This window comes from Lathamus discolor, unplaced genomic scaffold (assembly GCF_037157495.1).
Source record: "Lathamus discolor isolate bLatDis1 unplaced genomic scaffold, bLatDis1.hap1 Scaffold_182, whole genome shotgun sequence".
Taxonomy (NCBI): Eukaryota; Metazoa; Chordata; class Aves; order Psittaciformes; family Psittacidae; genus Lathamus; species Lathamus discolor.
Genome location: NW_027069211.1, coordinates 1 through 26348, shown reverse-complemented (window position 1 = coordinate 26348; position 26348 = coordinate 1). Strand labels below are relative to the sequence as shown.

The following is a 26348-nucleotide window of genomic DNA, read 5'->3' as shown; positions in this document are numbered from 1 at the left end:
GCGAGATCTCGGCGGGACAGGGAAGTTTGTGGGGGGGAAGTAGCGGCGCAACAAGATGGCGGCGCCGGGCACTGAGGCGGCGGCGGCGGCGGTGCCGGGCCCGGGGCAGGTACGGGCGGAACGGCTGCGGGTCCGCGGGGAGCCGGGGCGGTCCCGGGGCTGTCCCGGGGCTCTGAGCGCTCCCTGTGCCTCCTCCGCAGGTCAGCAGCAACGGGAGCGCCGGCGAGGCGGCGGCGGCCGAGACGCAGCGGCAGCAAGCGGCGCCCAACGCCTGGCAGGTCATCAAGGGGGTGCTCTTCAGGTGAGGCCCGGCCGGGGCTGCCGGCACCGAGACCCGGTCCTGCCGAGCCCATAGCCCGGTACCGGGCCAGAGATCCGGTCCTGCCGTGCCTGTATCTGGTACCGGGGCCATAGACCCGGTCCTGCCGTGCCCATAGCCCGGTACCGGGCCAGAGACCCGGTCCTGCCGTGCCTGTATCTGGTACCGGGGCCATAGACCCGGTCCTGCCGTGCCCATAGCCCGGTACCGGGCCAGAGACCCGGTCCTGCTGTACCCGTATCCGGTACCAGGGCCAGAGACCCGGTCCTGCCGTGCCTGTATCTGGTACCGGGGCCATAGACTCAGTCCTGCCGAGCCCATAGCCCGGTACCAGCGCAATAGACCCGGTCCTGCCATGACCATAGCCCAGTACCGGGCCAGAGACCAGGTCCTGCCGTGCCCGTATCCGGTACCAGGGCCATAGACCTGGTCCTGCTGTGCCCGTATCCGGTACCGGGGCCATAGACCCAGTCCTGCCGTGCCCATAGCCCGGTACCTGCGCAATAGACCCGGTTCTGCTGTGCCCATAACCAGGTACTGGGGCCAGAGACCCGGTCCTGCCATGCCCTTATCCGGTACCAGGGCCATAGACCTAGTGCTGCCATGCCCATAACCCGGTACCGAGTCCATAGACCCGGGCCTGCTGTGCTCATAATCCAGTACCGGCTCCATAGACCCAGTCGTGCCGTGCCCATAACCTGGTACCAGGGCCATAGACCCGGTCCTGCCGTGCCCGTGTTCGGTACCGGGGCCATAGACCCGGTCCTGCCATGCCCATGACCCGGTCCTGCCGTTCCCGTATCCGGTACTGGGGCCATAGATCTAGTCCTGCCGTGCCCATAGCCCAGTACCGGGGCCATAGACCCGGTCCTGCCGTGCCCGTGTTCGGTACCGGGGCCATAGACCCGGTCCTGCCATGCCCGTGTTCGGTACCGGGGCCATAGACCCGGTCCTGCTGTGCCCGTGTCTGGTATCAGGGCTGGTGCTGCCCATTCCCCCCCATAGGCTTTTTCCACTCTCCTGAGCCCATTCCCGGTTTTCCTATGGAAGCCCCGGCGCTGCCTGATGCTCGTTGGAGCTGCCAGCACCCCCAGAGCTCAGCCTGCCTGAAATCCATAGGGAAGAGTGCGCCGTTATCCCGTCACTCCGGAATGGGATAGGGTGTGGGAATGGGGATGCTTCCCAGCAGGAGGCCCTGCTCCAAGGAATGAGGGCTCTCCATTAGGGAAGGGGTGTTCCTGGAGTGGGAATTGCGCTTGGATGTGCTGTTCCCAGCCTCCCGCTGATAGGGACCGGGTCGGGATCAGCTCCCACAGTGGTGCTGCCAAACAGGAATTCCTTCCTGGATCCTCCTTGTATCCATCTGCTTCCCACCATCCATCCATTCCTTCCTTCTTGTCCCTCCATCCGTCCCATCCAAAGCTCCATCCGATCCAGTGCTCTCAGTCCCCTCCGTTATCCCGTCACCCCCTGATCCATACCCTTGGAAGCTCTGGGAATACCGCACTGCTCGTGCTTGGCTGCTGTAGGAGGCACAAGGAGGAAAACAAAGCTGGAAGCCTGGGATGTGCTTCCTGGTGTCCCTGTCCCCTGCCAGCACTGCCATGGCCACCCCTTTGGAGCCTCCTCTGGGATACCCCGGAGCTCCTCGGCGTTCCCAGGTGCAGCTCCAGGCCTTTCCCTGCTCCTGCCATGCCCAGGGCTGCAGCAGCACCCTTTCACTGTGAAATGGGGGCCGATTCCTGCTGGAATCCAGCTGCGTCCAAGGTCCATGCCCTATTCCCGGGAGCGCCGCGCCTGCCTCCATCCCCTTTGGAGCAGCCTCTCCCACTCTTCCCATAGGATCTTCATCATCTGGGCCATCAGCAGCTGGTTCCGCAGGGGCCCCACGCCGCAGGAGCCGAGCAGCACGGGGGGGACGCCGCGGGCGCCCAGCAGGAACCTCTTCCCGAAGGACACCTTGATGGTAACATCCAGGCCCCTGGACCGGGATGGGCCCCATCCCGAGGGGGGGTGGTGTGGGGGGGGGGTGCTCCCGGCTCCCGCTGCTCTCCTCTCCCTGCAGGACCTTTACGTGTACATCTCGGAGCACGAGCACTTCACCGACTTCAACGTGAGCTCGGCCCTGTTCTGGCAGAAGAGGGACCTGGTCTACGGGGACTGGACCAGCGGCGACAACGCCGACGGCTGCTACGAGCACGCTGGGGATGTGGCTATCTCGCAGGTGGGTGCCCCCCACTGCCCTGCAGGGCTCTGAGCTGCTTTGGGGGGGTGCTGAGCCCCCCGTGCCTGTGGGGTTGGAGCGCTCGTGGATGGCGGGACGAGAAGGAAGGCACGGATGGATGGTGGGAAGCAGGAGATGGATACAAGGAGGATGTGGGAAGGAATTCCTATTTGGCAGCACCACTGTGGGAGCTGATCCCGACCCATTCCCTATCAGCGGGAGACTGGGAACAGCACATCCCAGGCTGAGGAATGGGTTGGGAAGGAGCTGGAGCGGATCCCAACCCCTTCCCACCTCCGCTTTCAGAGCGTGCAGCAGAACGGCTCCATCTACGTCCACGTCTACTTCACCAAGAGCGGCTTCCACCCCGACCCCCGGCAGAAGAACCTCTACCGGCGCCTCGCCACTGTCCACACTTCCCGAAGTATGGAAAAGGGGGAGCCGGGAGCCCGATTTCCGTGGCCCGTATCCCACAGGGAGCCCCAGGAGTTGTGCTTTGGGTCAATGGAGGGGAAACGTCCACCTTGCTGTGGTCTCCAGGGCTGCTCCGTGGAGGGTTCCACTCTTGGGATTCATCCTTCATGAACCTATGGAAGGAAACCCTTAAATCCCTATGGATTCCATCTGTGTTCTGTGGGATAGGGGTCCTGCCTCACCAGGAGGTGTTTGTGTTGAGGAAGGGAAGGAATTGTGGTTTCCGGGGGGTTTTCCTCCACGTTGATGCCGTTATCCCGAAGGTTTGGCTCTTCATGGGGTTCATGGTCTCCCATTCCAGCTTTTCCCATTGCTAACTGGGAAATGGGAGAGATGAAGGAGTGTTTGTGCCCATCCTGGCTGCCCATAAGCTCCTTAGAGCTCCTTCCTGGCCTCGTGTGGAGCTGGAAGCAATTCCCCATGGAAACCATCCCAAGGAATTCCCTTCCCTTCCAGTGATCAACAAGTACAAGCGGCGGCGCTTCCAGAAGACCAAGAACCTCCTGACAGGAGAGACAGAGGCAGACCCGGAGATGATCAAGGTACGAGCGGCTCCCCTTGGGGCTTTCTGCTTCTCAGGGCCCCTCCTGCTGCTTATGGGGTCCTGGGGGGTCCCTCCTGTTCCTTTATGGGGTCCAGCGGGGTCCCTCTTGTTGCTTATGGGGTCCTGGGGGTCCCTCCTGTTCCTTTATGGGGTCCTGGGGGGGGGCCCCTTCTGCTGCTTATGGGGTCCACCCACAGAGGATTCCCCCTCCTGCTCCTGCAGAGGGGGATCATTCCCTTGTGGGATTCTTGGGATGGGAGGATGAGTCTGGGCTGGATGAGCTTGAGGGACACCAACTGTGATGGTGATGGTGATGATGGTGATGTCGTGGTGGTGACGGTAGTGATGTTATGATGGTGGTAATGATGATGATAGTGGTGGTGTTATGATGATGGTGGTGATGGTGGTGGTGATATTATAATGGTGGTGATGTTGTGATGGTGGTGATGATGATCCTGTGATGGTGATCCTGTGATGGTGATCATGTTAAGATGATGATGGTGACAACGGTGATGTTATGATGATGATGGTGCTGATGGTCCTGATGAGAATGATGATGATAAGAGAATGGTGATGATGGTGATGTTATGATGGTCATATGATGATAATGGTGATAACGGTGATCTTTTAATGCTGATGGTGGTGATGGTGCGGGTGATGATGATGGTGATAGTGATAACGATGATGTAATGACGATGGTGATAATGCTGATGATGTTATGATAATGGGGGTGATGATGATGGTGATAGTGATAATGATGATGTCATGATGGTGATGATGGTGATATGATGATGATGGTGATGGTGATTAACGGTGATGTTATGAGGATGATGGTGATGTTGCTGATAGTGATAATGATGACGTTATGAGGTGGTAATGGTGATGGTGATGATGGTGATACGATGGTGATGATGATAACGGTGATGTTGCGATGATGATGGTGGCGATGTTATGACCATAATGGTGATGATGATGACGATACTGATAATGATGACGTTCTGAGGTGATAATGGTGATGATGATGATGGTGATACAATGGTGATGATGATAACGGTGATGTTGCGATGATGATGGTGGTGATGATGTTATGATGCTGCTGCTGCTGATCTGGGGCTTCTCCCCTCAGAGAGCTGAGGACTATGGTCCTGTGGAGGTGATCTCGCACTGGCACCCCAACCTGACCATCAACATGGTGGATGACCACACGCCCTGGGTGAAGGGCAGCGTGCCCCCTCCTCTGGACCAGTGTAAGGCTCTCCTGGTTGGGGGTGGCTTCCTGGGGCTGCCCCCTCTCCTGGGGGACACATTCCCATGGGAAGGGGGCTGGTGTCATCTTCGCATCCGTCCTTGCTCCAGATGTGAAGTTCGATGCCATCAGTGGGGATTATTACCCCATCCTCTACTTCAATGACTACTGGAACCTGCAGAAGGATTATTTCCCCATCAACGAGTCCCTGCAGCGCCTGCCCTTCCGCCTCTCTTTTTGCCCCCTCTCCCTGTGGCGCTGGCAGCTCTACGCTGCCCAGAGCACCAAATCCCCATGGAATTTCCTGGGAGAGGACCTCTACGAGCAGTCGGATGAGGAGCAGGACTCGGTGAAGGTGAGGAAGCAGCCAGCAGCTCTCCTGCGGTGAGGACAAGGAATGAGCCTTGTCCCACCTCTGCTGGGGGTGGGATGGAGCCTTGGGATGGAGATGGAGCCTTGGGATGGAGATGGAGCCTTGGGATGGAGGTAGAGAGGTGAGATGGAGGTAGACAGGTGGGATGGAGCTTTGGGATGGAGATGGAGAGGTGGGATGGGGATGGAGCCTTGGGATGTGGATGGAGCCTTGGGATGTGGATGGAGCCTTGGGATGGAGGTGGAGAGGTGGGATGGAGCCTTGGGATAGAGATGGAGCCTTGGGATGGCGATGGAGAGGTTCCTGGTGCCTGTTGCAGGTGGCTCTGCTGGAGACCAACCCCTACCTGCTGGCGCTGACCATCATCGTCTCCATTGTGCACAGCATCTTCGAGTTCCTGGCCTTCAAGAATGGTGAGGGCTGAGAGAGATGGAAAGGGGAAGGGTCCTGGGGGTCCCTCCTGCTGCTTATGGGGTCCTGGAGGGTCCCTATGGGGTCCTGGGAGGTCCCTCCTGTTTCTTTATGAGGTCCTGGAGGATCCCTCCTGCTCCTTATGGGGTCCTGGGGGTCCCTCCTGTTCCTTTATGAGGTCCTGGTGGTCCCTCCTGCTGCTTATGGGGTCCTGGAGGGTCCCTATGGGGTCCTGGGGAGTCCCTCCTGTTCCTTATGGGGTCCTGGAGGGTTCCTATGGGGTCCTGGAGGATCCCTCCTGCTCCTTATGGAGTCCTAAAAGGTCCCTATGGGGTCCTGGCTGTCCCTCCTGCTCCTTATGGGGTCCCAGAGGGTCCCTATGGGGTCCTGGGGGTCCCTCCTGCTGCTTATGGGGTCCTGGAGGGTCCCTACAGGGTCCTGGAGGGTCCCTACAGGGTCCTGGGGATCCCTCCCGCTCCTTTATGGGCTCCTGGTGTGGGGTCCCTCCCGCTGCCGGTGCCAGGCTTGGTTCCGAGGCGCCATTCCCAGCGTTCCGGGCGCCGTTCCCGCAGACATCCAGTTCTGGAACAGCCGGCAGTCGCTGGAGGGCCTCTCCGTGCGCTCCGTGTTCTTCGGGGTCTTCCAGTCGCTGGTGGTGCTGCTCTACATCCTGGACAACGAGACCAACTTCGTGGTGCAAGTGAGCGTCTTCATCGGGCTCCTCATCGACCTCTGGAAGATCACCAAGGTCATGGACGTCCGGGTGAGCTCCTGCCCGGCCCCGGGGGCACCGGGAGGCTCCCAGGGCATCCCGGCTCACGCTCTCCCCTTTCCCTTTGGAAGCTGGACCGGGAGAACAGAGTGGCCGGGCTGCTGCCGCGCCTCAGCGTCAAGGACAAATCCACCTACGTCGAGTCCTCCACCAAGGTCTACGATGATGTGAGTGGGGGCCTGGCGCTGCCTTCCCGTGGGATGCGGGCAGGAGGAGGGATGGGAGCTGGGGAGGATCCTCACTGGGGCTGCGGCGCATTCCCATGGGATGAAGGTCCCTCCACACCGGTGCTCCAGTGCATTCCCATGGGATGAAGGTCCCTCCACACCGGTGCTCCAGTGCATTCCCATGGGATGAAGGTCCCTCCACACTGGGGCTCCAGTGCATTCCCATGGGATGAAGGTCCCTCCACACCAGTGCTCCAGTGCATTCCCATGGGATGAAGGTCCCTCCACACCGGGGCTCCAGTGCATTCCCATGGGATCAAGCTCCACACTGATGCTCCAGCCCATTCCCGTGGGATTAAGGTCCCTCCACACAGGTGCCGCAGCCCATTCCCATAGGATCAAGCTCCACACTGATGCTCCAGCACATTCCCATGGGGCTAAGGTCCCTCCATGCTGGTGCTGCAGCGCATTCCCATTGGATTAAGCTCCCTCCACACTGGTGCTCCATCTTATTCTCATGGGATCAAGCTCCACACTGGTGCTCCACCCCATTCCCATGGGATGTACCTAGGGAGGAGGGCAGGAGGTGGAACAGGAGCTGAGGAAGGTCCACACTGGTGCTCCAGCCTGTTCCCATTGGATTAAGCTCCACACTGGTGCTGCAGCCCCTTCCAATGGGATTAAACTCCACACCAGTGCTGCAGCCCATTCCCATTGGATTAATCTCCACACTGGTGTTGCAGCCTGTTCCCATGGGATTAAGCTCCACAACGGTGATGCAGCCCATTCCCCATTGGATTAAGCTCCACAATGGTGCTGCAGCCCATTCCTGTGGAATTGAGCTCCACAGCAGTGCTGCATCCCATTCCCATGGGATTAAGCTCCACAGTGGTGCTGCAGCCCATTCCCATGGGATTAAGCTCCACACTGGTGTTGCAGCCTGTTCCCATGGGATTAAGCTCCACAATGGTGCTGCATCCCATTCCTATGGGATTAAGCTCCACAACGGTGCTGCAGCCCATTCCTATGGGATTAAGCTCCACAGCGGTGCTGCAGCCCATTCCCATGGGATAAAGCTCCATGCTGGTGCTGCATCCCATTCCCATGGGATTGAGCTCCACAGCAGTGCTGCATCCCATTCCCATGGGATTAAGCTCCATGCTGGTGCTGCATCCCATTCCCATGGGATTAAGCTCCACAGGTGTGCTGCAGCCCATTCCCACTGCCCCATCTCCCCATTCCCAGATGGCATTCCGGTACCTCTCCTGGATCCTCTTCCCGCTGCTGGGCTGTTACGCCGTGTACAGCCTGCTCTACCTGGAGCACAAGGGCTGGTACTCCTGGGTGCTCAGCATGCTCTACGGCTTCCTCCTCACCTTCGGTGAGTGCCGCGCTGGGAATGCCGCCCCGCATCCCGGCAACGGGGGCGGCGAGGGTGGGATGGGGGCTCCCCAGAGGGCTCACGGCCCCCCCCCCGCCATTCCCACAGGATTCATCACCATGACCCCCCAGCTCTTCATTAACTACAAGCTGAAGTCGGTGGCGCATCTGCCATGGAGGATGCTCACCTACAAAGCGCTCAACACCTTCATCGACGACCTCTTCGCCTTCGTCATCAAGATGCCCATGATGTACAGGATAGGCTGCCTGCGGGATGGTACGGGCGGGGGGGGCATGGGGGGGCCCTATGGCTGCCTATGGGGTCCCTCCCCTTCCTTTATAGGGTCCTGGGGGATCCCTCCTGCTGCTTATGGGGTCCGGGGGGGTCTGTCCTGCTTCTTATGGGGTCCTGAGGGGTCCCTCTTGCTGCTTATGGGGTCCTGGGGGGGCGGTCCCTCGTGTTCCTTGTGGGATCCTGGAGGGTCCCTTCTGGTGCTTATGGGGTTGTGAGGAGTCCCTCCTGCTTCTTATGGGGTCCTGAGGGGTCCCTCCTGCTTCTTATGGGGTCCTGAGGGGTCCCTCCTGCTTCTTATGGGGTCCTGAGGGGTCCCTCCTGCTGCTTATGGGGTTGTGAGGAGTCCCTCCTGCTTCTTATGGGGTCCTGGTAGGGGGGTCCGTCTTCCTCCTTACGGGGTCCTGGAGGGTCCCTTCTGGTGCTTATGGGGTCTGGGGGGCCCCTCCTGCTGCTTATGGGGTCCAGGGTGTCCATCCTGTTCCTTTATGGGGTCTGGGGGATTCCTCCTGCTGCTTATGGGGTCCTGGGGGTCCCTGCCTGTACCCCCTGACCCCTGTTCCCCCCCCCCAGACGTGGTGTTCTTCATTTACCTGTACCAGCGCTGGATCTACCGCGTGGACCTGACCCGCGTCAATGAATTTGGGCTCAGTGGGGAGGACACGGTCACCCCCCCGCCCCCCCACCCCAGCACCCCCCCCACAGTGCTGCCCCCCCCGCCGGGGGCCCCCAAACCTCCAGAGGACAAGAAGAAGGATTAACCCCCCCCCACCATGCTCGGTTTTTACCAGCCCCCGATGGGGCACCCCATGGAGGGGAAGTGGGGGGGAGGAAGAGCGGCCGGTTTGGGTGGGTCCCCCCCTTTTTTGGGAGTTGGGGGGTTCGGGGGAGGGGGGGGCAGCCCGTGTGGCCCCCCCTTCTCCGTGTGTCACGTTCCCTTGTGCTCCATCCCATTGTGCCGGTGTGTAGGACAGTGTCACCGAGGTGTCGCCACGTCCATAAAGAGCTGATTGAACCCCAACAGTGGCCCCCCCGCCTCAAATCTGACCCCCCCCCAACTGCAGGGGTTCCGGGGGGGGGGGGGTCCCTCAATTTTAGGGCCTCTCTGCCCAGGCTTTGGGGTACGTTGGGGTGGGAGCAGGGGGGCACGGGGGGGACCTGGTGTGTCCCTGTCACAGCTATCGCGACAGGGAGGGGATGACGAGGAGGGGTCCGTGCCTCCCGTCATGTGCCGCCCGCGTGTCCGTGCTCCCCACGCGGCCGAAGCGCGCCACGGAGGGGGCGTTTCCCCGCGCTTTAGCCCAGCCAATCACCGTGCTCGTGCGCGCTGATTGAGAGCGCCTCAGCCAATCACTGCGTCCGGCGCCTGAGTTGCTCACGCCCCCGTGGCGGGAAAAGCTCGCCGGGGAGGGGGTATATCCCAGCCCTTTAACCCAGCCAATCAGCGCGGGCCTCGGCAGCGCCGTAGCCAATCGCTGTGCGCCGTCCCCGCGGTGATGGCGGCGGCTGAGGACGCGGCCGCGGTGCGGAAGGAGGGTCCCGGCGAGCCCCCGGTACCGGGACACGGGGGGGGGGGGGCAGGCCCGAGAGCCCGAGGCAATGGAGACCCGGGAAGAGCCGGATCCAGGAGGGAAAACCGGGATTTGAACGGGGGGGAATCATTGGGATAGGTCTGGAAAACGTCGGGGTTGTGGCCATGTACCGGGATAGGAGGATGCTGAGGAGCGGGAGAGAGGGATAACAAGGATACGAGGACAATTGGGAGAGTGGGATAATGGGAAATGGGGAGGGGGATAAAGGGATACCAGGACACTGGATACCAGAAGAGCAAAAGAGGGATAATGGGATGCCAAGAGAGCAGGACATCAGGAGAGAAGGATAATGGGATAACAAACAGTGGGATAACGGGGTACCGAGATAATGGGAATACCAGGATACTGGGAATACCAGGAGAGCATGATAATGGGGATACCAGGATAGTGAACATCAGGAGAGCAAGAGAGAGGGATAATGGGATACCAAGATAATGGGGATACCAGGATAACGGGACACCAGGAGCGAGGGATAATGGGGATCAAAGGATAATGGGGATCGTGGGGGTGTCTGGAGCTGACCCTCCCCCCGTCAGATCCCGTCGGTGCCACCGGATCCCAAGGAGCAGGAACCAGAGCAGGATCCGGACCCAGGGGGGGCAGCACTGGGGGGGGGGATCCCTGGGGCCGTCCCCCCCCCAGCCCTGTCCCGGCCCCGGAGCAGCAGCATCGTGGTCAGCCCGCGGCAGGTGAGCCCCAGAGCTGCCCTCCCATTGGCTGAGAGCCCTCAGTCTGCCCTCCCATTGGCTGGATCCCCCAGACCTGCCCTCCCATTGGCTGGGATCTACCTAGAGCTGCCCTCCCATTGGCTAGGATCTACACTGAGCTGCCCTCCCATTGGCTGGGAGCTGCTGCAGCTGCCTTCCCATTGGCTGGGATCTACACAGAGCTGCCCTCCCATTGGCTGGATACCCCAGACCTGCCCTCTATTGGCTGGGAGCCTCCACAGTTCCCCTTCCCATTGGCTGGGATCTACCTTGAGCTGCCTTCCCACTGGCTGGGATATGGGGTCCCCCCAGAGCTTCCTCTCCCATTGGCTGGCATCCTCCAGACTCTTCCTCCTGTTGGCTGGGAGCTGACACCCACCCACTTGCCTCCTCCCATTGGCTGAAATCCCCCCAGCCACCTCCTCCCATTGGCTGGGGCCAGGATCCCTCCCCGAAGCCCATGGGGGTGAGCCTGGTGCCATGGTGGGTGGGGGTGGGGGGGTGTCTGTCCCTGCTGCTGTGGGGCAAGGGGGGCACTTGGGGACCCCCAACCACTGCCCCCCCCCAGCGCGGGAACCCGGTGCTGCGCTTCATCCGGAACGTCCCATGGGAGTACGGGGACGTCGTCGCCGACTACGTCCTGGGACAGAGCTCCTGCGCCCTCTTCCTCAGGTGACGGGGGTCAGGGGGTGTCAATGGGTGTCCTGTGAGTGTCCCATGGGTGCCAGTGGGTGTCAATGGGTGTCCTATGGGTGTCCTGTGGGTGTCCCATGGGTGACAGTGGGTGTCAATGGGTGTCCTATGGGTGTCAATGGGTGTCCTGTGGGTGTCCCATGGGTGCCAGTGGGTGTCAATGGGTGTCCTGTGGGTGTCCCATGGGTGCCAGTGGGTGTCAATGGGTGTCCTGTGGGTGTCCCATGGGTGACAGTGGGTGTCACTGGGTGTCCTATGGGTGTCAGTGGGTGTCAATGGGTGTGCTATGGGTGTCCCATGGGTGCCAGTGGGTGTCAATGGGTGTCCTATGGGTGTCCTGTGGGTGTCCCATGGGTGACAGTGGGTGTCAATGGGTGTCCTGTGGGTGTCCCATGGGTGACAGTGGGTGTCACTGGGTGTCCTATGGGTGTCAGTGGGTGTCAATGGGTGTGCTATGGGTGTCCCATGGGTGCCAGTGGGTGTCAATCGGTGTTAATGGGCATCCTGTGAGTGTCAATGGGTGTCCTATGGGTGCTAATGGGTATCAGTGGGTGTCTTATGGGTGTCAGTGGGTGTTCTATGAGTGTCCCATGGGTGCCAGTGGGTGTCCAGGGGTGTTAATGGGTGTGCCATGGATGTCTAATGGATGTCTAATGGGTGTCAATGGGTGTCATATGAGTGTCAATGGGTATCCCCTGGGTGTCAATCGGTGTCCCATGGGTGTCCAATGGGTGTCCCATAGGTGTCAGTGGGTATCAGTGGGTGCCAATGGGCATCCCATGGGTGTCAATGGGTGTCCCATGGGTGTCAGTGGGTGTGCCAGGGGTGTCCTCTGGGTGACCAATGGGTGTCCCATGGATGTCAATGCATGTCCCATGGGTGTGCCATGGATGTCTAATGGGTGTCAGTGGGTGTCCTATAGGTGTCAATGGGTGTGCTATGGGTGTCCCATGGGTGCCAGTGGGTGTCAATCGGTGTTAATGGGCATCCTGTGGGTGTCAATGGGTGCTAATGGGTATCAGTGGGTGTCTTATGGGTGTCAGTGGGTGTTCTATTAGTGTCCCATGGGAGCCAGTGGGTGTCAAGGGGTGTGCCATGGGTGTCCCGTGGGTGTCAATGGGTGTTAATGGGTGTGCCATGGATGTCTAATGGGTGTCAATGGGTGTCATATGAGTGTCAATGGGTATCCCCTGGGTGTCAATCAGTGTCCCATGGGTGTCCAATGGGTGTCCCATAGGTGTCAATGGGTATCAGAGGGTGTCAATGGATATCAGTGGGTGCCAATGGGCATCCCATGGGTGTCAATGGGTGTCCCATGGGTGTCAGTGGGTGTGCCAGGGGTGTGCCATGGATGTCTAATGGGTGTCAGTGGGTGTCCTATGGGTGTCCCATGGGTGCCCATGAGTATCAGTGGGGATTGCCAGTGGGTGTCCCCTGGGAGTCAATGGGTATCAATGGGTGTTAATGTGTGCTGATGGCTGTCAATGGGTATCAGTGGGTGTCAGTGGGTATCAGTGGGTGCCAATGGGTGTCAGTGGGTATGATCGGGTACCAGTGGGTACCAATGGGTATCTCTGGGTTGCCTCAGCCTGCGCTACCACCACCTTCACCCCGACTACATCCATCAGCGCCTGCGGGAGCTGGGCCGGGGCTTTGTGCTGCGGGTGCTGCTGCTGCAGGTGGACGTGGTGAGAGCCCGACAGCCTCATCCCGGGATCCCAGCATCCCATGTACCCCTTATCCCATGTACCCCTTATCCCATGCATCCCTTATCCCATGTACCCCTTATCCCATGCATCCCTTATCCCATGTACCCCTTATCCCATGTACCCCTTATCCCATGCATCCCTTATCCCATGTACCCCTTATCCCATGCATCCCTTATCCCATGTACCCCTTATCCCATGTACCCCTTATCCCATGCATCCCTTATCCCATGTACCCCTTATCCCATGCATCCCTTATCCCATGTACCCCTTATCCCATGCATCCCTTATCCCATGTACCCCTTATCCCATGTACCCCTTATCCCATGCCTCCCTTATCCCATGTACCCCTTATCCCATGTACCCCTTATCCCATGTACCCCTTATCCCATGCATCCCTTATCCCATGTACCCCTTATCCCATGCATCCCTTATCCCATGTACCCCTTATCCCATGTACCCCTTATCCCATGCATCCCTTATCCCATGTACCCCTTATCCCATGTACCCCTTATCCCATGCATCCCTTATCCCATGTACACCTTATCCCATGCAGCCCTTATCCCATGCATCCCTGCATCCCTTATCCCATGTACCACTTATCCTATGTACTCTTTATCCCATGCATCCCTTATCCCATGTATCCCTTATCTCATGTACCCCTTATCCCATGTACCCCTTATCCCATGTACCCCTTATCCCATGCATCCCTTATCCCATGCATCCCTTATCCCATCTCCCCTTATCCCATGTACCCCTTATCCCATGCAATCCTTATCCCATGTACCCCTTATCCCATGTACCCCTTATCCCATGTACCCCTTATCCCATGCATCCCTTATCCCATGTACCCCTTATCCCATGTACCCCTTATCCCATGTACCCCTTATCCCATGCATCCCTTATCCCATGTACCCCTTATCCCATGTACCCCTTATCCCATGCATCCCTTATCCCATGTACCCCTTATCCCATGCATCCCTTATCCCATGTACCCCTTATCCCATGTACCCCTTATCCCATGTACCCCTTATCCCATGCATCCCTTATCCCATGTACCCCTTATCCCATGTACCCCTTATCCCATGTACCCCTTATCCCATGCATCCCTTATCCCATGTATCCCTTATCTCATGTACCCCTTATCCCATGCACCCTTTATCCCATGCATCCCTTATCCCATGTATTCCTTATCCCATGCATCCCTTATCTCATGTACCCCTTATCCCCTGTACCCTTTATCCCATGTATCCCTTACCCCATGTACCCCTTATCCCATATATCCCTTATCCCATATACCCCTTTTCCCATGTACCCTTTATCCCCTGTATCCCTTATCCCATGTACCCTTTATCCCATGGATCCTTATCCCATGCATCCCTTATGCCATGTACCCTTTATCCCATGCATCCCTTATCCCATGCATCCTTATCCCATGCATCCCATCTCTCTCTATGGCCACAGAAGGATCCCCAGCGAGCACTGAAGGACCTGGCCAAGATTTGTGTCCTGAGTGACTGCACCCTCCTGCTGGCCTGGAGGTACCAGGGGGGACCCCACTGTCACCTATGGACACCCCACTGTCACCTATGGGGGACCTACCTCACTGTCACCTATGGACATCCCATTGTCACCTATGGACACCCCATTGTCACCTATGGGGGGGACACCTCACTGTCACCTATGGACACCCCATTGTCACCTATGGGGGGGACACCTCACTGTCACCTATGGACACCCTATTGTCACCCATGGGGACCCCATTTTCACCTGTGGCAGACCCCACTGTCACCTATGGGGGGGTACCCCACTGTCACCCATAGGACCCCACTGTCGCCTATGCACACCCCATTGTCACCTATGGACACCCCATTGTCACCCATGGGGACCCCATTGGCCCCTATGGGACTCCCCGCTCTGTGCCCCCAGCCCCGAGGAGGCCGCCCGGTACCTGGAGACCTACAAAGCCTTCGAGCAGAAGCCCCCGGATCTGCTGCGGGAGCGCCTGGACCAGGGCTTCCTGCCCAGGGTGAGGCCGGGGCCCCGGGCCCATTGATCCCAGTGGGGGATCCCATTGATCCCAGTGGGGGGTTCCATTCATCCCAATGGGGGGATCCATTCATCCCAATGGGGGTTCCATTCATCCCAATGTGGGGGTCCCATTGATCCCAATGTGGGGGTCCCACTATGGGGGTCCCCTCACCCCCTATGTGTGGGTCCTGTTGCCCCACAGATGAGCGACTGCTTGACCAGCATCAGGGCAGTGAACAGGACGGACGCCCTGAGCCTGCTCAGCACCTTTGGGGTGAGTCCTGACCCCCCTGCTATGGGGCACAGTGGGGCTGGGGGCACAGCCCTGACCCCCCCCACGTGCCCCCCCCCAGTCACTCGCAGCCCTGGTGGCCGCCACCAAGGAGGATTTATCCCTTTGTCCTGGTGTGGGGCCCCAAAAGGTGAGATGGGGGCTGGAGGGGGGGGGACACATACGGTGCCCCCCATTGTCCCCTCATGCCCCCCCCCATATCCCCCCCATAGGCCAAGCGCCTCTTTGATGTCCTGCACGAACCCTTCCTGCAGACCCCCAAGTGAGCCCCGATCCTGATCCATAATAAAATGGGTTTTATCCATGGAATGGCATCACAGTGGGGGCCATGGGGTAATGGGGAGCAATGGGGACTATGGGGGTCACCCCATAGCCTCCTCCTTGTGCTCCCCCTCCTGCCCACCTGGGGGCGCCCCTCGGGGGGCTCCTCCATCGCCTCCCTTCTTCCTCTTCTTCTTCTTCCTCCTGGTGGGGGGGGGCTCCGGGGGGGGCCCGAAGCCGCAGGTGATGGAGAGGACCCCGCGCAGGGGGGGGGCACAGCCCAAGGCGCCGCTTGGGGCCATCGGGGACAGGAGGAGGAGGCCCCCGGCCCCCCCCGGCGCCCCCCGCGCCCCATAGAGGCAATGGGCGCCGTTGTCCTCAGCAGCGCTCCCGTGCGGGAGGGGCTGGAGCTGCACGGAGTGGTCCAGGGGCACCGAGCATCCCTCCAGGCTGGGGGGGGCAAGGATGTGAGGGGGGGGGGCAATGGCGCTGCTGCACCCCCCCCCCCCATAGCGCTGTCACTCCCCCCATGCACCCCAATGTTCTGTGCCCCCCAATGCTGTGCCCCCCCATGCCCCCCAATGCTCTGTGCCCCCCCATGCACCCAATGCTGTGTGTGCCCCCCCATGCACCCCAATGCTCTGTGCCCCCCCATGCACCCAATGCTGTGTGTGCCCCCCCATGCCCCCCAATGCTCTGTGCCCCCCATGCCCCCCAATGCTCTGTGCCCCCCCATGCACCCCAATGCTCTGTGACCCCCCATGCACCCCAATGCTGTGTGTGCCCCCCCACGTACCCCAATGCTCTGTGCCCCCCCATGCACCCCAATGCTGTGTGTGCCCCCCCATGCACCCCAATGCTCTGTGACCCCCCATGCACCCCAATGCTGTGTGTGCCCCCCCACGCACCCCAATGCTCTGTGCCCCCCCATGCACCCAATGCTGTGTGTGCCCCCCCACGCACCCCAATGCTCTGTGCCCCCCCATGCACCCCAATCCTCTGTGCCCCCCCCCCCCCGCTCTGACCTCTCCGGGTGGAAGTCGGGGGGGGCCCGGATCAGCCACAGCTCGGAGGCGGCACCGGCCAAGGAGGGGCCCGGGGGGGGCGCGGCCTCGAACTCGGGGGGGCACTGGAACCGCAGCGGGCCTGGGGAGGGACAGGGGGGGCACTTAGGGCATGGGACACCCTCATGTCCCTTGTGCCCCCCTCATGTGCCTATGGCACCCCCATATCCCCTATGCCCCCCCCATGTCCCTATGGGACCCCCCCATATCCCCTCTGTCCTCCCCCATCTGTATAGGTACCTCCTTTTGCCCTGTGCCCCCCCCATGTCCCTATGGGCCCCCCCATATCCCCCTGTGCCCCCCATGTCTCTATGGGCCCCCCCATGTCCCTATGGGACCCCCTATATCCTCTTGTGCCCCCCATGTCTCTATGGCCCCCCCCATATCCTCCTGTGCCCGCCATGTCCCTATGGGACCATCCCATATCCCCCGTGCCCCCCCCGTCTCTATGGGCCCCCCCCATGTCTCCATTTGCCCCCGCGGCCCCCCCCACTCACCCTCCATGTGCGCCTCTCGCCCCGCGTAGCCCCGCCCCTTTCCGGACGCGCCCACCCAGCGCGGCCCCGCCCCTTTCCCCCCTTCCCCTTGGGGTCCTTGGTACGCTCCGCCAGGAGGGGAGGGGGCGTGGCCACACCGTAGCCCTGCCCACTGTGGGCGTGGCCTGGGCGCTGGCGGCCGCGTTTAAAGGCACAGGTACCCCCGCCCCGCTCCCGAGGGAGCCGCCCCCCCTCGCACCCTGGGGCGCAGGGCGCGGCCCCCCCCGCTCCGCGCCTCCCCCGCGTGATCCAGAGCTCTGGAATTGGGCGGAGGGGACGCGGGCGCGGCTCCGGCTCCGGCACCGACCCCCAGGTGGGAAACGGGGTGCGGGGGGGTGGTACGGGGGCACCTTTGGGTGCCCCGGGTCCGGTTCGGGTGCGGGGGGGGGCACCATGGTGTGCTGGGCTCTGTTTTGGGGTGTTGGGGGGTGCGGGAGCACCTTTGGGTGCCCCGGGTCCGGTTCGGGTGCTGGGGGGGGCACTCTTGGGTGCTGGGCTCTGTTTTGGGGTGTTGGGGGGTGCGGGAGCACCTTTGGGTGCCCCGGGTCCGGTTCGGGTGCTGGGGGGGGCACTCTTGGGTGCTGGGCTCTGTTTTGGGGTGTTGGGGGGTGCGGGAGCACCTTTGGGTGCCCCGGGTCCGGTTCGGGTGCTGGGGGGGGCACCCTTGGGTGCTGGGCTCTGTTTTGGGGTGCTGGGGGGTGCGGGAGCACCTTTGGGTGCCCCGGGTCCGGTTCGGGTGCTGGGGTGGTGCACCATGGGGTGCTGGGCTCTGTTTTGGGGTACTGGGGTGTATGGGGGCACCTTTGGGTGCCCAGGGTCCGGTTCGGGTGCGGGGGCACCTTTGGGTGCCCCGGTTCGGGTTCGGGTGCTGGGGGGGGCACCATTGGGTGCTGGGCTCTGTTTTGGGCTGCTGGGGGGTACCGGGGCACCTTTGGGAGCCCCTGGTCCGCTTTGGGTGCTGAGGGGGACACCATGGAGTGCTGGGCTCTGTTTTGGGGTGCTGGGGGGTGCAGGAGCACCTTTGGGTGCCCCGGGTCGGGTTCAGGTGCGGAGGGGCACCATGGGGTGCCGGAGTCAGTTTCGGGGTGCTAAGGTCGCACCCTGAGGTGCTGGGGTCAGTTTCGGGGGGCTGAGGTCCTGTTTGGCATGCAGGGGTCAGTTTTAGGGTGCCGGAGTCAGTTTCGGGGTGCTAAGGTCGCGCCCTGAGGTGCCCCGCTCTGTTTCGGGGTGCTGGGCTCAGTTTCGGGGTGCTGGGGTCCGGTTTTAGGGTGCTGGGCTCTGTTTCGGGGCCCTGGGGTCAGTTTCGGGGTGCTAAGGTCACACACTGAGGTGCCGGGGTCAGTTTCGGGGTGCTGGGGTCTGGTTTGGGGGTGCTGGGGTCAGTTTTAGGGTGCCGAGGTCGGTTTCGGGGTGCTGGGATCTGGTTTGGGGGTGCTGGGGTCAGTTTTAGGGTGCTGGGGTCAGTTTTAGGGTGCCGGGGTCAGTTTCGGGGTACTGGGGTGCAGACGGGGCTCCCCGCGGTGCCGGCTCTGTTTTGGGGTGCCCAAGTCCGGTTTGGGGGGCGGGGGTCAGTTTCGGGGTGCTGGGGTCCGGTTGGGGGCTCAGGGCTCAGTTTTGGGGTTCCCAGGTCCGGTTTTGGGGGCTCTGATCTCGGGTTTCGGGCATTTGGCTCAGTTTTGGAGCTCGGGGCTCAGTTTTGGGGTCTCTGGACTCAGTTTGGGGGGATCTAGACTCATTTTGGGGGCATTTGGCTCAGTTTTGGGGCTCTGAGCTCAGTTTTGGGTCATTTGGCTCTGTTTTGGGTCATTTGGCTCAGTTTTGGGGTCATTTCAGTTTTGGGGTCTCAGCTCAGTTTTGGGATCATTTCACTCAGTTTGGGGTCATTTGGCTCAGTTTTGGGGTCATTTCTCTCAGGTTTGGGTCTCTGGGCTCAGTTTTGGGGTCATTTCACTCAGTTTGGGGTCATTTGGCTCAGTTTTGGGGTCATTTCACTCAGTTTGGGGTCGTTTCAGTTTTGGGGTCTCAGCTCAGTTTTGGGGTCATTTCACTCAGTTTGGGGTCTCTGGGCTCAGGTTTGGGGTCATTTCAGTTTTGGGGTCTCTGGGCTCAGTTTTGGGGTCATTTCACTCAGTTTGGGATCATTTGGCTCAGTTTTGGGGTCATTTCGCTCAGTTTTGGGGTCGTTTGGCTCAGTTTTGGGATCATTTCAGTTTTGGGGTATCTGGGCTCAGTTTCGGGGTCATTTCGCTCAGTTTTGGGATTATTTCGCTCAGTTTGGTGTCGTTTGGCTCAGTTTTGGGGTCATATCGCTCAGTTTTGGGGTCTCTGGGCTCTGTTTTCGGGCGCCGGGGCGGGGGGGGGGCGGTTCCTTTCCCGTCCACCCCCCCTCTCCCCGCCCGGCCCGGGCGAGCCGCGGCTCGTCCGGTGTCCCCGGGGGCGAGAACCGGGCGGAGCCGGCTGGGTGGGGGCCGCGGCGGGGGGGGGGGGGCACCCCAAAACCGCCCCTTGACACCCATTGACCCCCACCCCCCCTTGGCCATGGGGCACCCATGGGTGCGGGGGTCCCTATTCTATGGGGGCCCCTCCATAGGGTGACCCCAATGTAAAAGGGGGGTCCCCCCCCTCAAATCAGCGCCATGCCCGGGGGGGGGGCGGCGCCGGCTCCTTGCGATGCGTTAATTACTGCTAATTATGCTAATGCGGAGAACGGGCCCCGGCACATCCCGCTCCGGCGTTCCCAAGGGATTGGGGCTCAGCGGTGGGGGGGGGTCCTCTGTGTGTGTGTGTGTGTCCCAATTATCACGACATCCCCAATCCCCCCTGCAGGTATCGCCATGGCGAGCGAGCGGCTGCAGAGCGCTCAGGACCTGCTGGACCTCACCTTCCAGTGTGAGTGGGGGCACCCAAAGGGTGCTATGGGGCACGCTATGGGGTGCAGGCTGACCCCCCCCCCCCCCGCCCCACATGTGCCCCCCCCCAGCGCTGGCCATGCAGCACATGGACCTGAAGCAGGTGGAGCTGGACACGGCCGTGGCCAAGGTGGATGAGCTGTCCCGGCAGCTCGAGTCCCTCTGGAGCGACGGGCCCGGGCCCCCCCCCAGGGTAGGAATGGGGGGGACCTGGGGGGGGGAATTGTTGGGAATTGGGGGGTGGGAATTGGGGGGTGGGAATCGGGGCATGGAAATTGTTGGGATGGGAATTGGGGGTGGGAATTGTTGGGATGGGAGTTGGGGGTGGGAGTTGTTGGGATGGGGATTGTTGGGATGGGGATTGGGTGGCAGGGATTGGAGGGGGAATTGCGGTGGCAGCAGGGGGGGACACCCCCTCTCCCGCTCTGTTCCCGTCCCCATCCCAGGACATTCCCGGCCGGAGCCGCTCCCCCCTGGCGCGCAGGAGCCTGGAGACCCCCGAGGGGGCGGGGGACGCGCTGGGCCCCCCCGGCTCCCCCCGGGCCCCCCATTTCCTGCCGGGCGAGGATCGGGCCCCTTCCCCTAGGCCCAAGCTGCTGGCGGTGCCCGCGGGGGGCCGAGCCTCGTCCCCGCGCCCCCCCCTCCGCCCCTATGAGCTGCTGGGAATGGGGGGGGGGCCCCGACCCCTTGCACCGCCCCCCTATGAGATGCACGGGCTCTACCCATCCATCAGCGGGGGGGCCGCGGCCTTCCGGGCACAGGGTGAGGGCGGCGGGGGGGCAAGGGGAGGGGGGGGGGCAGTCCTGGGCTGGGCATGGGGGGGGGCGGTGATGATCCCATGGGGGGCTCCAGTCCCGGGGTGTCCCCCATCCATCCTAAGGCACCCCCAGTGCATCCGTGGGTGTCCCCATCCCCATGGGTGCCCCCATCCCATTCCCATCCATGGGTGCCCCAATCCCTTTCATAGGTGTTCCCAGTCCATCCATAGGTGTCCCCATCCCATTCCCATCCCCATGGGTGTCCCCAGTCCATCCATAGGTGTCCCCATCCCCATGGGTGTCCCTAATCCATCCGTGGGTGTCCCCATCCCATTCCCGTCCATGGATGCCCCAATCCCATTTGTGGGTGTCCCCATCCCCATGGGTGTCCCCGTCCCACTCCATCCATCGGTGGCCCTATCCCCATCCCCATGGGTGTCCCTGTCCCGTTCCCATCCTTGGGTGTCCCCATCTCTGTGTCCCTATCCCCGTGGGTGCCCCCATCCATCCTTGGGTGTCCCCATCCCCATGGCTGCCCCCCCCATACCCACTCTGGGTGCCATGGGGGGGGTCCCTGTGCCACGGGGGGGTCCCTCAGCTCCGTGCCCCCCCCCAGATGACTCCGCGCTCAAGCGGCGCCCGCAGAAGAGCTGGAATGAGTCCGACCTGGACCTGGTCTATGAGAAGAAGCCCCCCAGCGGGGGGGGGTTTGACCGTGAGCAATGGGGGGGGGGGGGGCTCCAGAGCCGTTTTGGGGTGCCCTGGGGGGGGGTGTTGGGGTGCCCCTGACCCCTTTGTTTGTGTCCCCCCCCTTTAGGTCCCTCCCCATCACTGGGGCTGATGCTGTCACCATGGAGGGAGTCGAGCCTGGATGGGGCTGGGGGTGGCAAGGTGAGAGCTTGTGGGGGGGTCCCACATCCCAGTACCTGGTGATGGCCACAGGGGATGGTTATGGGGGTCTCACAGCCCCAGTGCCGGGTGATGGGCGCAGGGGCTGGTTGTGGGGTCCCCGCATCCCAATGCTGGGTGATGGGTGCAGGGGCTGGGTCCGGGGGGGTCCCACATCCCAGTACCTGGTGATGGGCACAGGGGCCGGTTATGGGGGTCCCGCATCCCAGTGCCCAGTGACGGGCACAGGGGCTGGGTCCAGAGGGGGTCCCACAGCCCCAGTGCCTGGTGATGGGTGCTGGGCCCGGTTCCAGGGGGGGGTCCCGCATCCCAGGGCCCGGTTCCGGGGGGGTCCCACATCCCAGTGCTGGGTGATGGGCACAGGGGCCAGTTATGGGGGTCCCACAGCCCTGATGCCCGGTGACAGGCGCAGGGCCCGGTTCCGGAGGGGTCCCGCATCCCAGTGCCCGGTGATGGGCGCAGGGGCCGGTTATGGGGGTCCTGCATCCCAGTGCCCGGTGATGGGCGCAGAGGCCAGTTATGGGGGTCCTGCATCCCAGTGCCCGGTGATGGGCGCAGGGCCCGGTTATGGGGGTCCTGCATCCCAGTGCCCGGTGATGGGCGCAGGGGCCGGTTATGGGGGTCCTGCATCCCAGTGCCCGGTGATGGGCGCAGGGGCCGGTTATGGGGGTCCTGCATCCCAGTGCCCGGTGATGGGCGCAGGGGCCGGTTATGGGGGTCCTGCATCCCAGTGCCCGGTGATGGGCGCAGGGCCCGGTTATGGGGGTCCTGCATCCCAGTGCCCGGTGATGGGCGCAGGGGCCGGTTATGGGGGTCCTGCATCCCAGTGCCCGGTGATGGGCGCAGGGCCCGGTTATGGGGGTCCTGCATCCCAGTGCCCAGTGATGGGCGCAGGGGCCGGTTATGGGGGTCCTGCATCCCAGTGCCCGGTGATGGGCGCAGGGCCCGGTTATGGGGGTCCTGCATCCCAGTGCCCGGTGATGGGTGCAGGGCCCGGTTATGGGGGTCCCGCAGCCCCGATGCCGGGTGACGGGCGCAGGGCCCGGTTCCAGGGGGGTCCCGTTCCGCGCTCACGCCGTGCCCCGCAGGACGCCGCCTACGGCCCGCACAGCTCCACCCTGCCCCGCAACTTCAAGCTGCCCCCGGGGGAGCGGCGGGGCCCGGAGGGGCCGTTCCGGCGCGGGGGGGCCGGGTCCCTGCCGCGGGCCTGGCCCGTGTCCCGCATCCCGGTGCCCCCCCCCGCCGCGCCGCGCCCCCCCCGCCAGAAGCCGCTGCCGCTCTCGATGATCTTCAAGCTCCAAAACGCGTTCTGGGAGCAGGGGGGGGGCGGGCCCCGGGCGCTGCCCCTGGGACCCCCCCCCTCCGCGGCGAGGGCACCGCAGAAGCAGCCCCAGGGACCTGCGCTGCCCCCCGGGGAAGGTGAGGTCTGGGATGGGGGGGGGGGGCTGCAGCACTGGGGGGCACAGGAGGGGTTTGGGGGGGCACAGAAGGGTTCGGGGCTGCAGCACTGGGATCCAGGGGACACAGGAGGGTTCCGGGGGCTCTGTCCCTGGGGTCTGGGGTCCACAGGAGGGTTCCGGGGTCTCCATCCCTGGGATCCGGGGGCTCCATCCCTGGGATCCGGGGTTGCCACCCCTGGGGTTCAGGGTCTCCATCCCTGGTTTCCGGGGTCTCCATCCCTGGTTTCCGGGGTCTCCATCCCTGGGCTCCACAGGAGGGTTCCAGGGTCTTCATCCCTGGGCTCCGGGGGCTCCATCCCTGGGGTCCAGGGGACACAGGAGGTTTCTGGGGGCTCCATCCCTGGGGTCCGGGGTCCACAGGAGGGCTCCGGGGTCTCCATCCCTGGGGTCCAGGGGACACAGGAGGGTTCTGGGGGCTCCATCCCTGGGCTCCGCAGGAGGCTTCCAGGGTCTTGTCTTCATCCCTGGGCTTCGGGGGCTCCATCCCTGGGGTCCAGGGTCCACAGGAGGGGTCCGGGGGCTCCATCCCTGGGCTCTGGGGGGCACAGGAGGGGTCCGGGGTCCACAGGAGGGGTCCGGGGGCTCCATCCCTGGCTCCGTGGTCTCCATCCCCGGGGATCCCTTGGGCTCCCCCCTCCCCTTTTCCCCTCAGCCGCGGCCCCGTCCCGGCCGCTCCCGTCGGAGCCGGCTCTGCCGGAGGCGGACCCGGAGCTGGACCCGGAGGTGTCGGCGCCGGAGCCCGAGGCCCTGCAGCGGCCGCTGAGCCCGACGCGGCTGCAGCCGGTGCTGCCCCCGGAGGCGCAGCGGGACCCCGAGTTCCGCGCCGTGGCGCGCTCGCTCGCGGAGATGCCGCGGCCGCTGAAGCGCCGCGGGTCCATGGAGCAGAGCCCGGGGCCGCCGCCCCGCGCCCGCCAGTACCAGGAGCTCATCACGAGGCTCCTGCACCGGCCCCCCCCCGCCCCTGGAGACCCCGAGCCCGGACCCGCGCCCCCCGCGCACGGCGAAGGCCGCCAGAGCCCCCCCGCGGAGCCGCCCCCCGACAGCCCCGCGCCCGCCCCGGTGAGGGGGGGGGGGGGCAGCGGGGACACCACGGGGGGGCCTTGGGGTGCTTCGGGGGGGGGGCTTGGGGTCCTTTGGGTGCTCCTGGAGGGAACCTTGGGGTCCTTTGGGTGCTTCCGGGGGGGGACTTTGGGGTCCTTTGGGTGCCCCGGGGGGACCTTGGGGTCCTTTGGGTGCTTCGGGGGGGGGCTTTGGGGTCCTTTGGGTGCCCCGGGGGGACCTTGGGGTCCTTTGGGTGCTTCGGGGGGGGGGCTTTGGGGTCCTTTGGGTGCCCCGGGGGGGACATTGGGGTCCTTTGGGTGCCCCGGGGGGCCTTGGGGTCCTTTGGGTGCGCGGGGTGGGGGGCCTTGGAGTCCTTTGGGTGCCGCGGTGGGGACCTTGGGGTCCTTTGGGTGCCCGGGGGGGTGGACTTCGGGGTCCTTTGGGTGCTCCTGGAGGGAACCTTGGGGTCCTTTGGGTGCCCCATAGCAATGGGTGCTCTGGGGGGACCCTGCTGTCCTTTGGGTGCTCCGGGAGGTCCCAGCTGTCCCTTGGTGCCCCATGGCACCGGTTACCTTGGGTGACCCCGATGTCCTTTGGGTGCCCCGGGGGGTCCCCGCTGTCTCTTGGGTGCCCCCCGGCGGCCGCTGACGCCGTTACCGGTGCCGGGGGGGGGCAGGAGCTGCGCTCGGCGCTGCGGGACCCGGCCTCCCCCCGCAAGCGCCCCGGGGCGCGGGTGCGGCTGAACCCGCTCGTGCTGCTGCTGGACGCGGCGCTCACCGGGGAGCTCGATGTGGTGCAGCAGGCGGTGGCCGAGGTGCGGCCGCGCCGGGACCGGGATGCGGGGACCGGGGGATGCAGGGAGAGGGACCAGGGGATGCGGGGACAGGGACTGGGGGATGCGGGGAGAGGGACCGGGGGATGCGGGGACAGGGACCGCGGGATGCAGGGAGAGGGACCAGGGGATGCAGGGAGAGGGACCAGGGGGATGCAGGGACCGGGTGATGAGGGGACAGGAACCGGGGGATGCAGGGAGAGGGACCAGGGGATGCGGGGACAGGGACCGGAGGGATGCAGGGACCGGGGGATGCGGGGACAGGAACCGGGGGATGCAGGGAGAGGGACCGGAGGGATGCAGGAACAGGGACCGGGATGCAGGGACCGGGTGATGCGGGGACAGGAACCGGGGGATGCAGGGAGAGGGACCAGGGGATGCAGGAACAGGGGGATGCGGGGAGAGGGACCAGGGGATGCAGGATGGGGATGATGGGGAGAGCACCTGTGGGGTGATGGAGGTGACAGAATGATGCTCTGGGGGTGGCCCTGGGGTACAGGGATGCTCTGGGGGACATGGGTGTTCACTGGGATGCTGTGGGGGTGGCACTGGGATGCAGGGGGGGTGCTCTGGGGGTGGTGCTGGGGTAGAGGGGGCGCAAGGGTGGCCCCGGGGCGCAGGGGTGCTCTGGGGTGTGGCACAAAGGTTCTGTGGGGGTGCCGTGGGGCAGAGGGGTGCTGTGGGGGCGCCGTGTGGGTGCCATGGGCCACAGGGGAGGGGCACAGGGGGTGCCGTGCGGGTGCCGTGGGGCACAGGGCGCTGTGCGGTGCCGCAGCTGAACGACCCGAGCCAGCCCAACGACGAGGGCATCACGGCGCTGCACAACGCCATCTGCGGGGCCCACTACGGCATCGTCGAGTTCCTCATCGCCAGCGGAGCCAACGTCAACTCCCCCGACAGCCACGGCTGGTGAGGGGCGGCGGGGCAGGGAGCGACCCCCCGCGCCCTGGGAACCGGGGCTGGAGCCCTCAGCGGCTGCGGGTGGGATGGGGAGGGGGTGGGGATGGGATGGGGGTGGGCATGGGCAGGGGGTGGGATGGGGATGTAGGTGGATGGGAATGGGGTAGGATGGACGGGATGGGATAGGATGGATGTGATAGGATGTGGATGGATAGGATGGGGACGCAGAGGGATGGGAATGGGATGGGGATGGATGGGGATATGGATGGATGTGGGTTATGGGATGGGAAGGGATTGGATGTGTGTTATGGGATGGGATGGATGTGTGTTATGGGATGGATGCAGAGGGATGTGTGTTATGGGATGGGAAGGGATTGGATGTGTGTTATGGGATGGGATGGATGTGTGTTATGGGATGGATGCAGAGGGATGTGTGTTATGGGATGGGATGGATG

At 63.3% G+C, this 26348-nt stretch overlaps 4 protein-coding genes across 4 annotated transcripts; 3 read left to right on the top strand and 1 right to left on the bottom strand.

Moving 5' to 3' along the window:
• The first annotated feature begins 20 nt into the window (after positions 1-20).
• On the top strand, positions 21-9223 carry CLPTM1 (CLPTM1 regulator of GABA type A receptor forward trafficking). Its single transcript, XM_065664404.1, has 14 exons — positions 21-109; positions 201-301; positions 2162-2285; positions 2385-2543; positions 2850-2967; positions 3474-3559; positions 4688-4808; positions 4918-5162; positions 5500-5593; positions 6164-6354; positions 6435-6530; positions 7776-7911; positions 8020-8187; positions 8776-9223. Exons 1-14 carry the CDS (start codon positions 56-58, stop codon positions 8961-8963), a joined length of 1881 nt encoding a protein of 626 aa, XP_065520476.1. The 5' UTR covers positions 21-55; the 3' UTR covers positions 8964-9223.
• A 439-nt stretch (positions 9224-9662) lies between these two features.
• ERCC1 (ERCC excision repair 1, endonuclease non-catalytic subunit) lies at positions 9663-15532 on the top strand. The gene is made up of 9 exons (XM_065664406.1): positions 9663-9755; positions 10331-10483; positions 11070-11173; positions 12783-12882; positions 14365-14441; positions 14830-14929; positions 15134-15205; positions 15285-15353; positions 15436-15532. Exons 1-9 carry the CDS (start codon positions 9699-9701, stop codon positions 15487-15489), a joined length of 786 nt encoding a protein of 261 aa, XP_065520478.1. The 5' UTR covers positions 9663-9698; the 3' UTR covers positions 15490-15532.
• POLR1G (RNA polymerase I subunit G) lies at positions 15505-17116 on the bottom strand. Its single transcript, XM_065664407.1, has 3 exons — positions 17046-17116; positions 16510-16630; positions 15505-15934 (listed from the first exon to the last, which is right to left on the bottom strand). The coding sequence occupies exons 1-3, from the start codon at positions 17050-17052 to the stop codon at positions 15586-15588; spliced, it is 477 nt and encodes a 158-aa protein (XP_065520479.1). The 5' UTR covers positions 17053-17116; the 3' UTR covers positions 15505-15585.
• Positions 17117-17211: 95 nt separating this feature from the next.
• LOC136006405 (relA-associated inhibitor-like) lies at positions 17212-25926 on the top strand. Its single transcript, XM_065664405.1, has 10 exons — positions 17212-17397; positions 19911-19973; positions 20065-20186; positions 20440-20755; positions 21368-21466; positions 21569-21642; positions 22749-23079; positions 23773-24179; positions 24838-24975; positions 25769-25926. Exons 2-10 carry the CDS (start codon positions 19919-19921, stop codon positions 25904-25906), a joined length of 1680 nt encoding a protein of 559 aa, XP_065520477.1. The 5' UTR covers positions 17212-17397; positions 19911-19918; the 3' UTR covers positions 25907-25926.
• Positions 25927-26348: the final 422 nt, after the last annotated feature.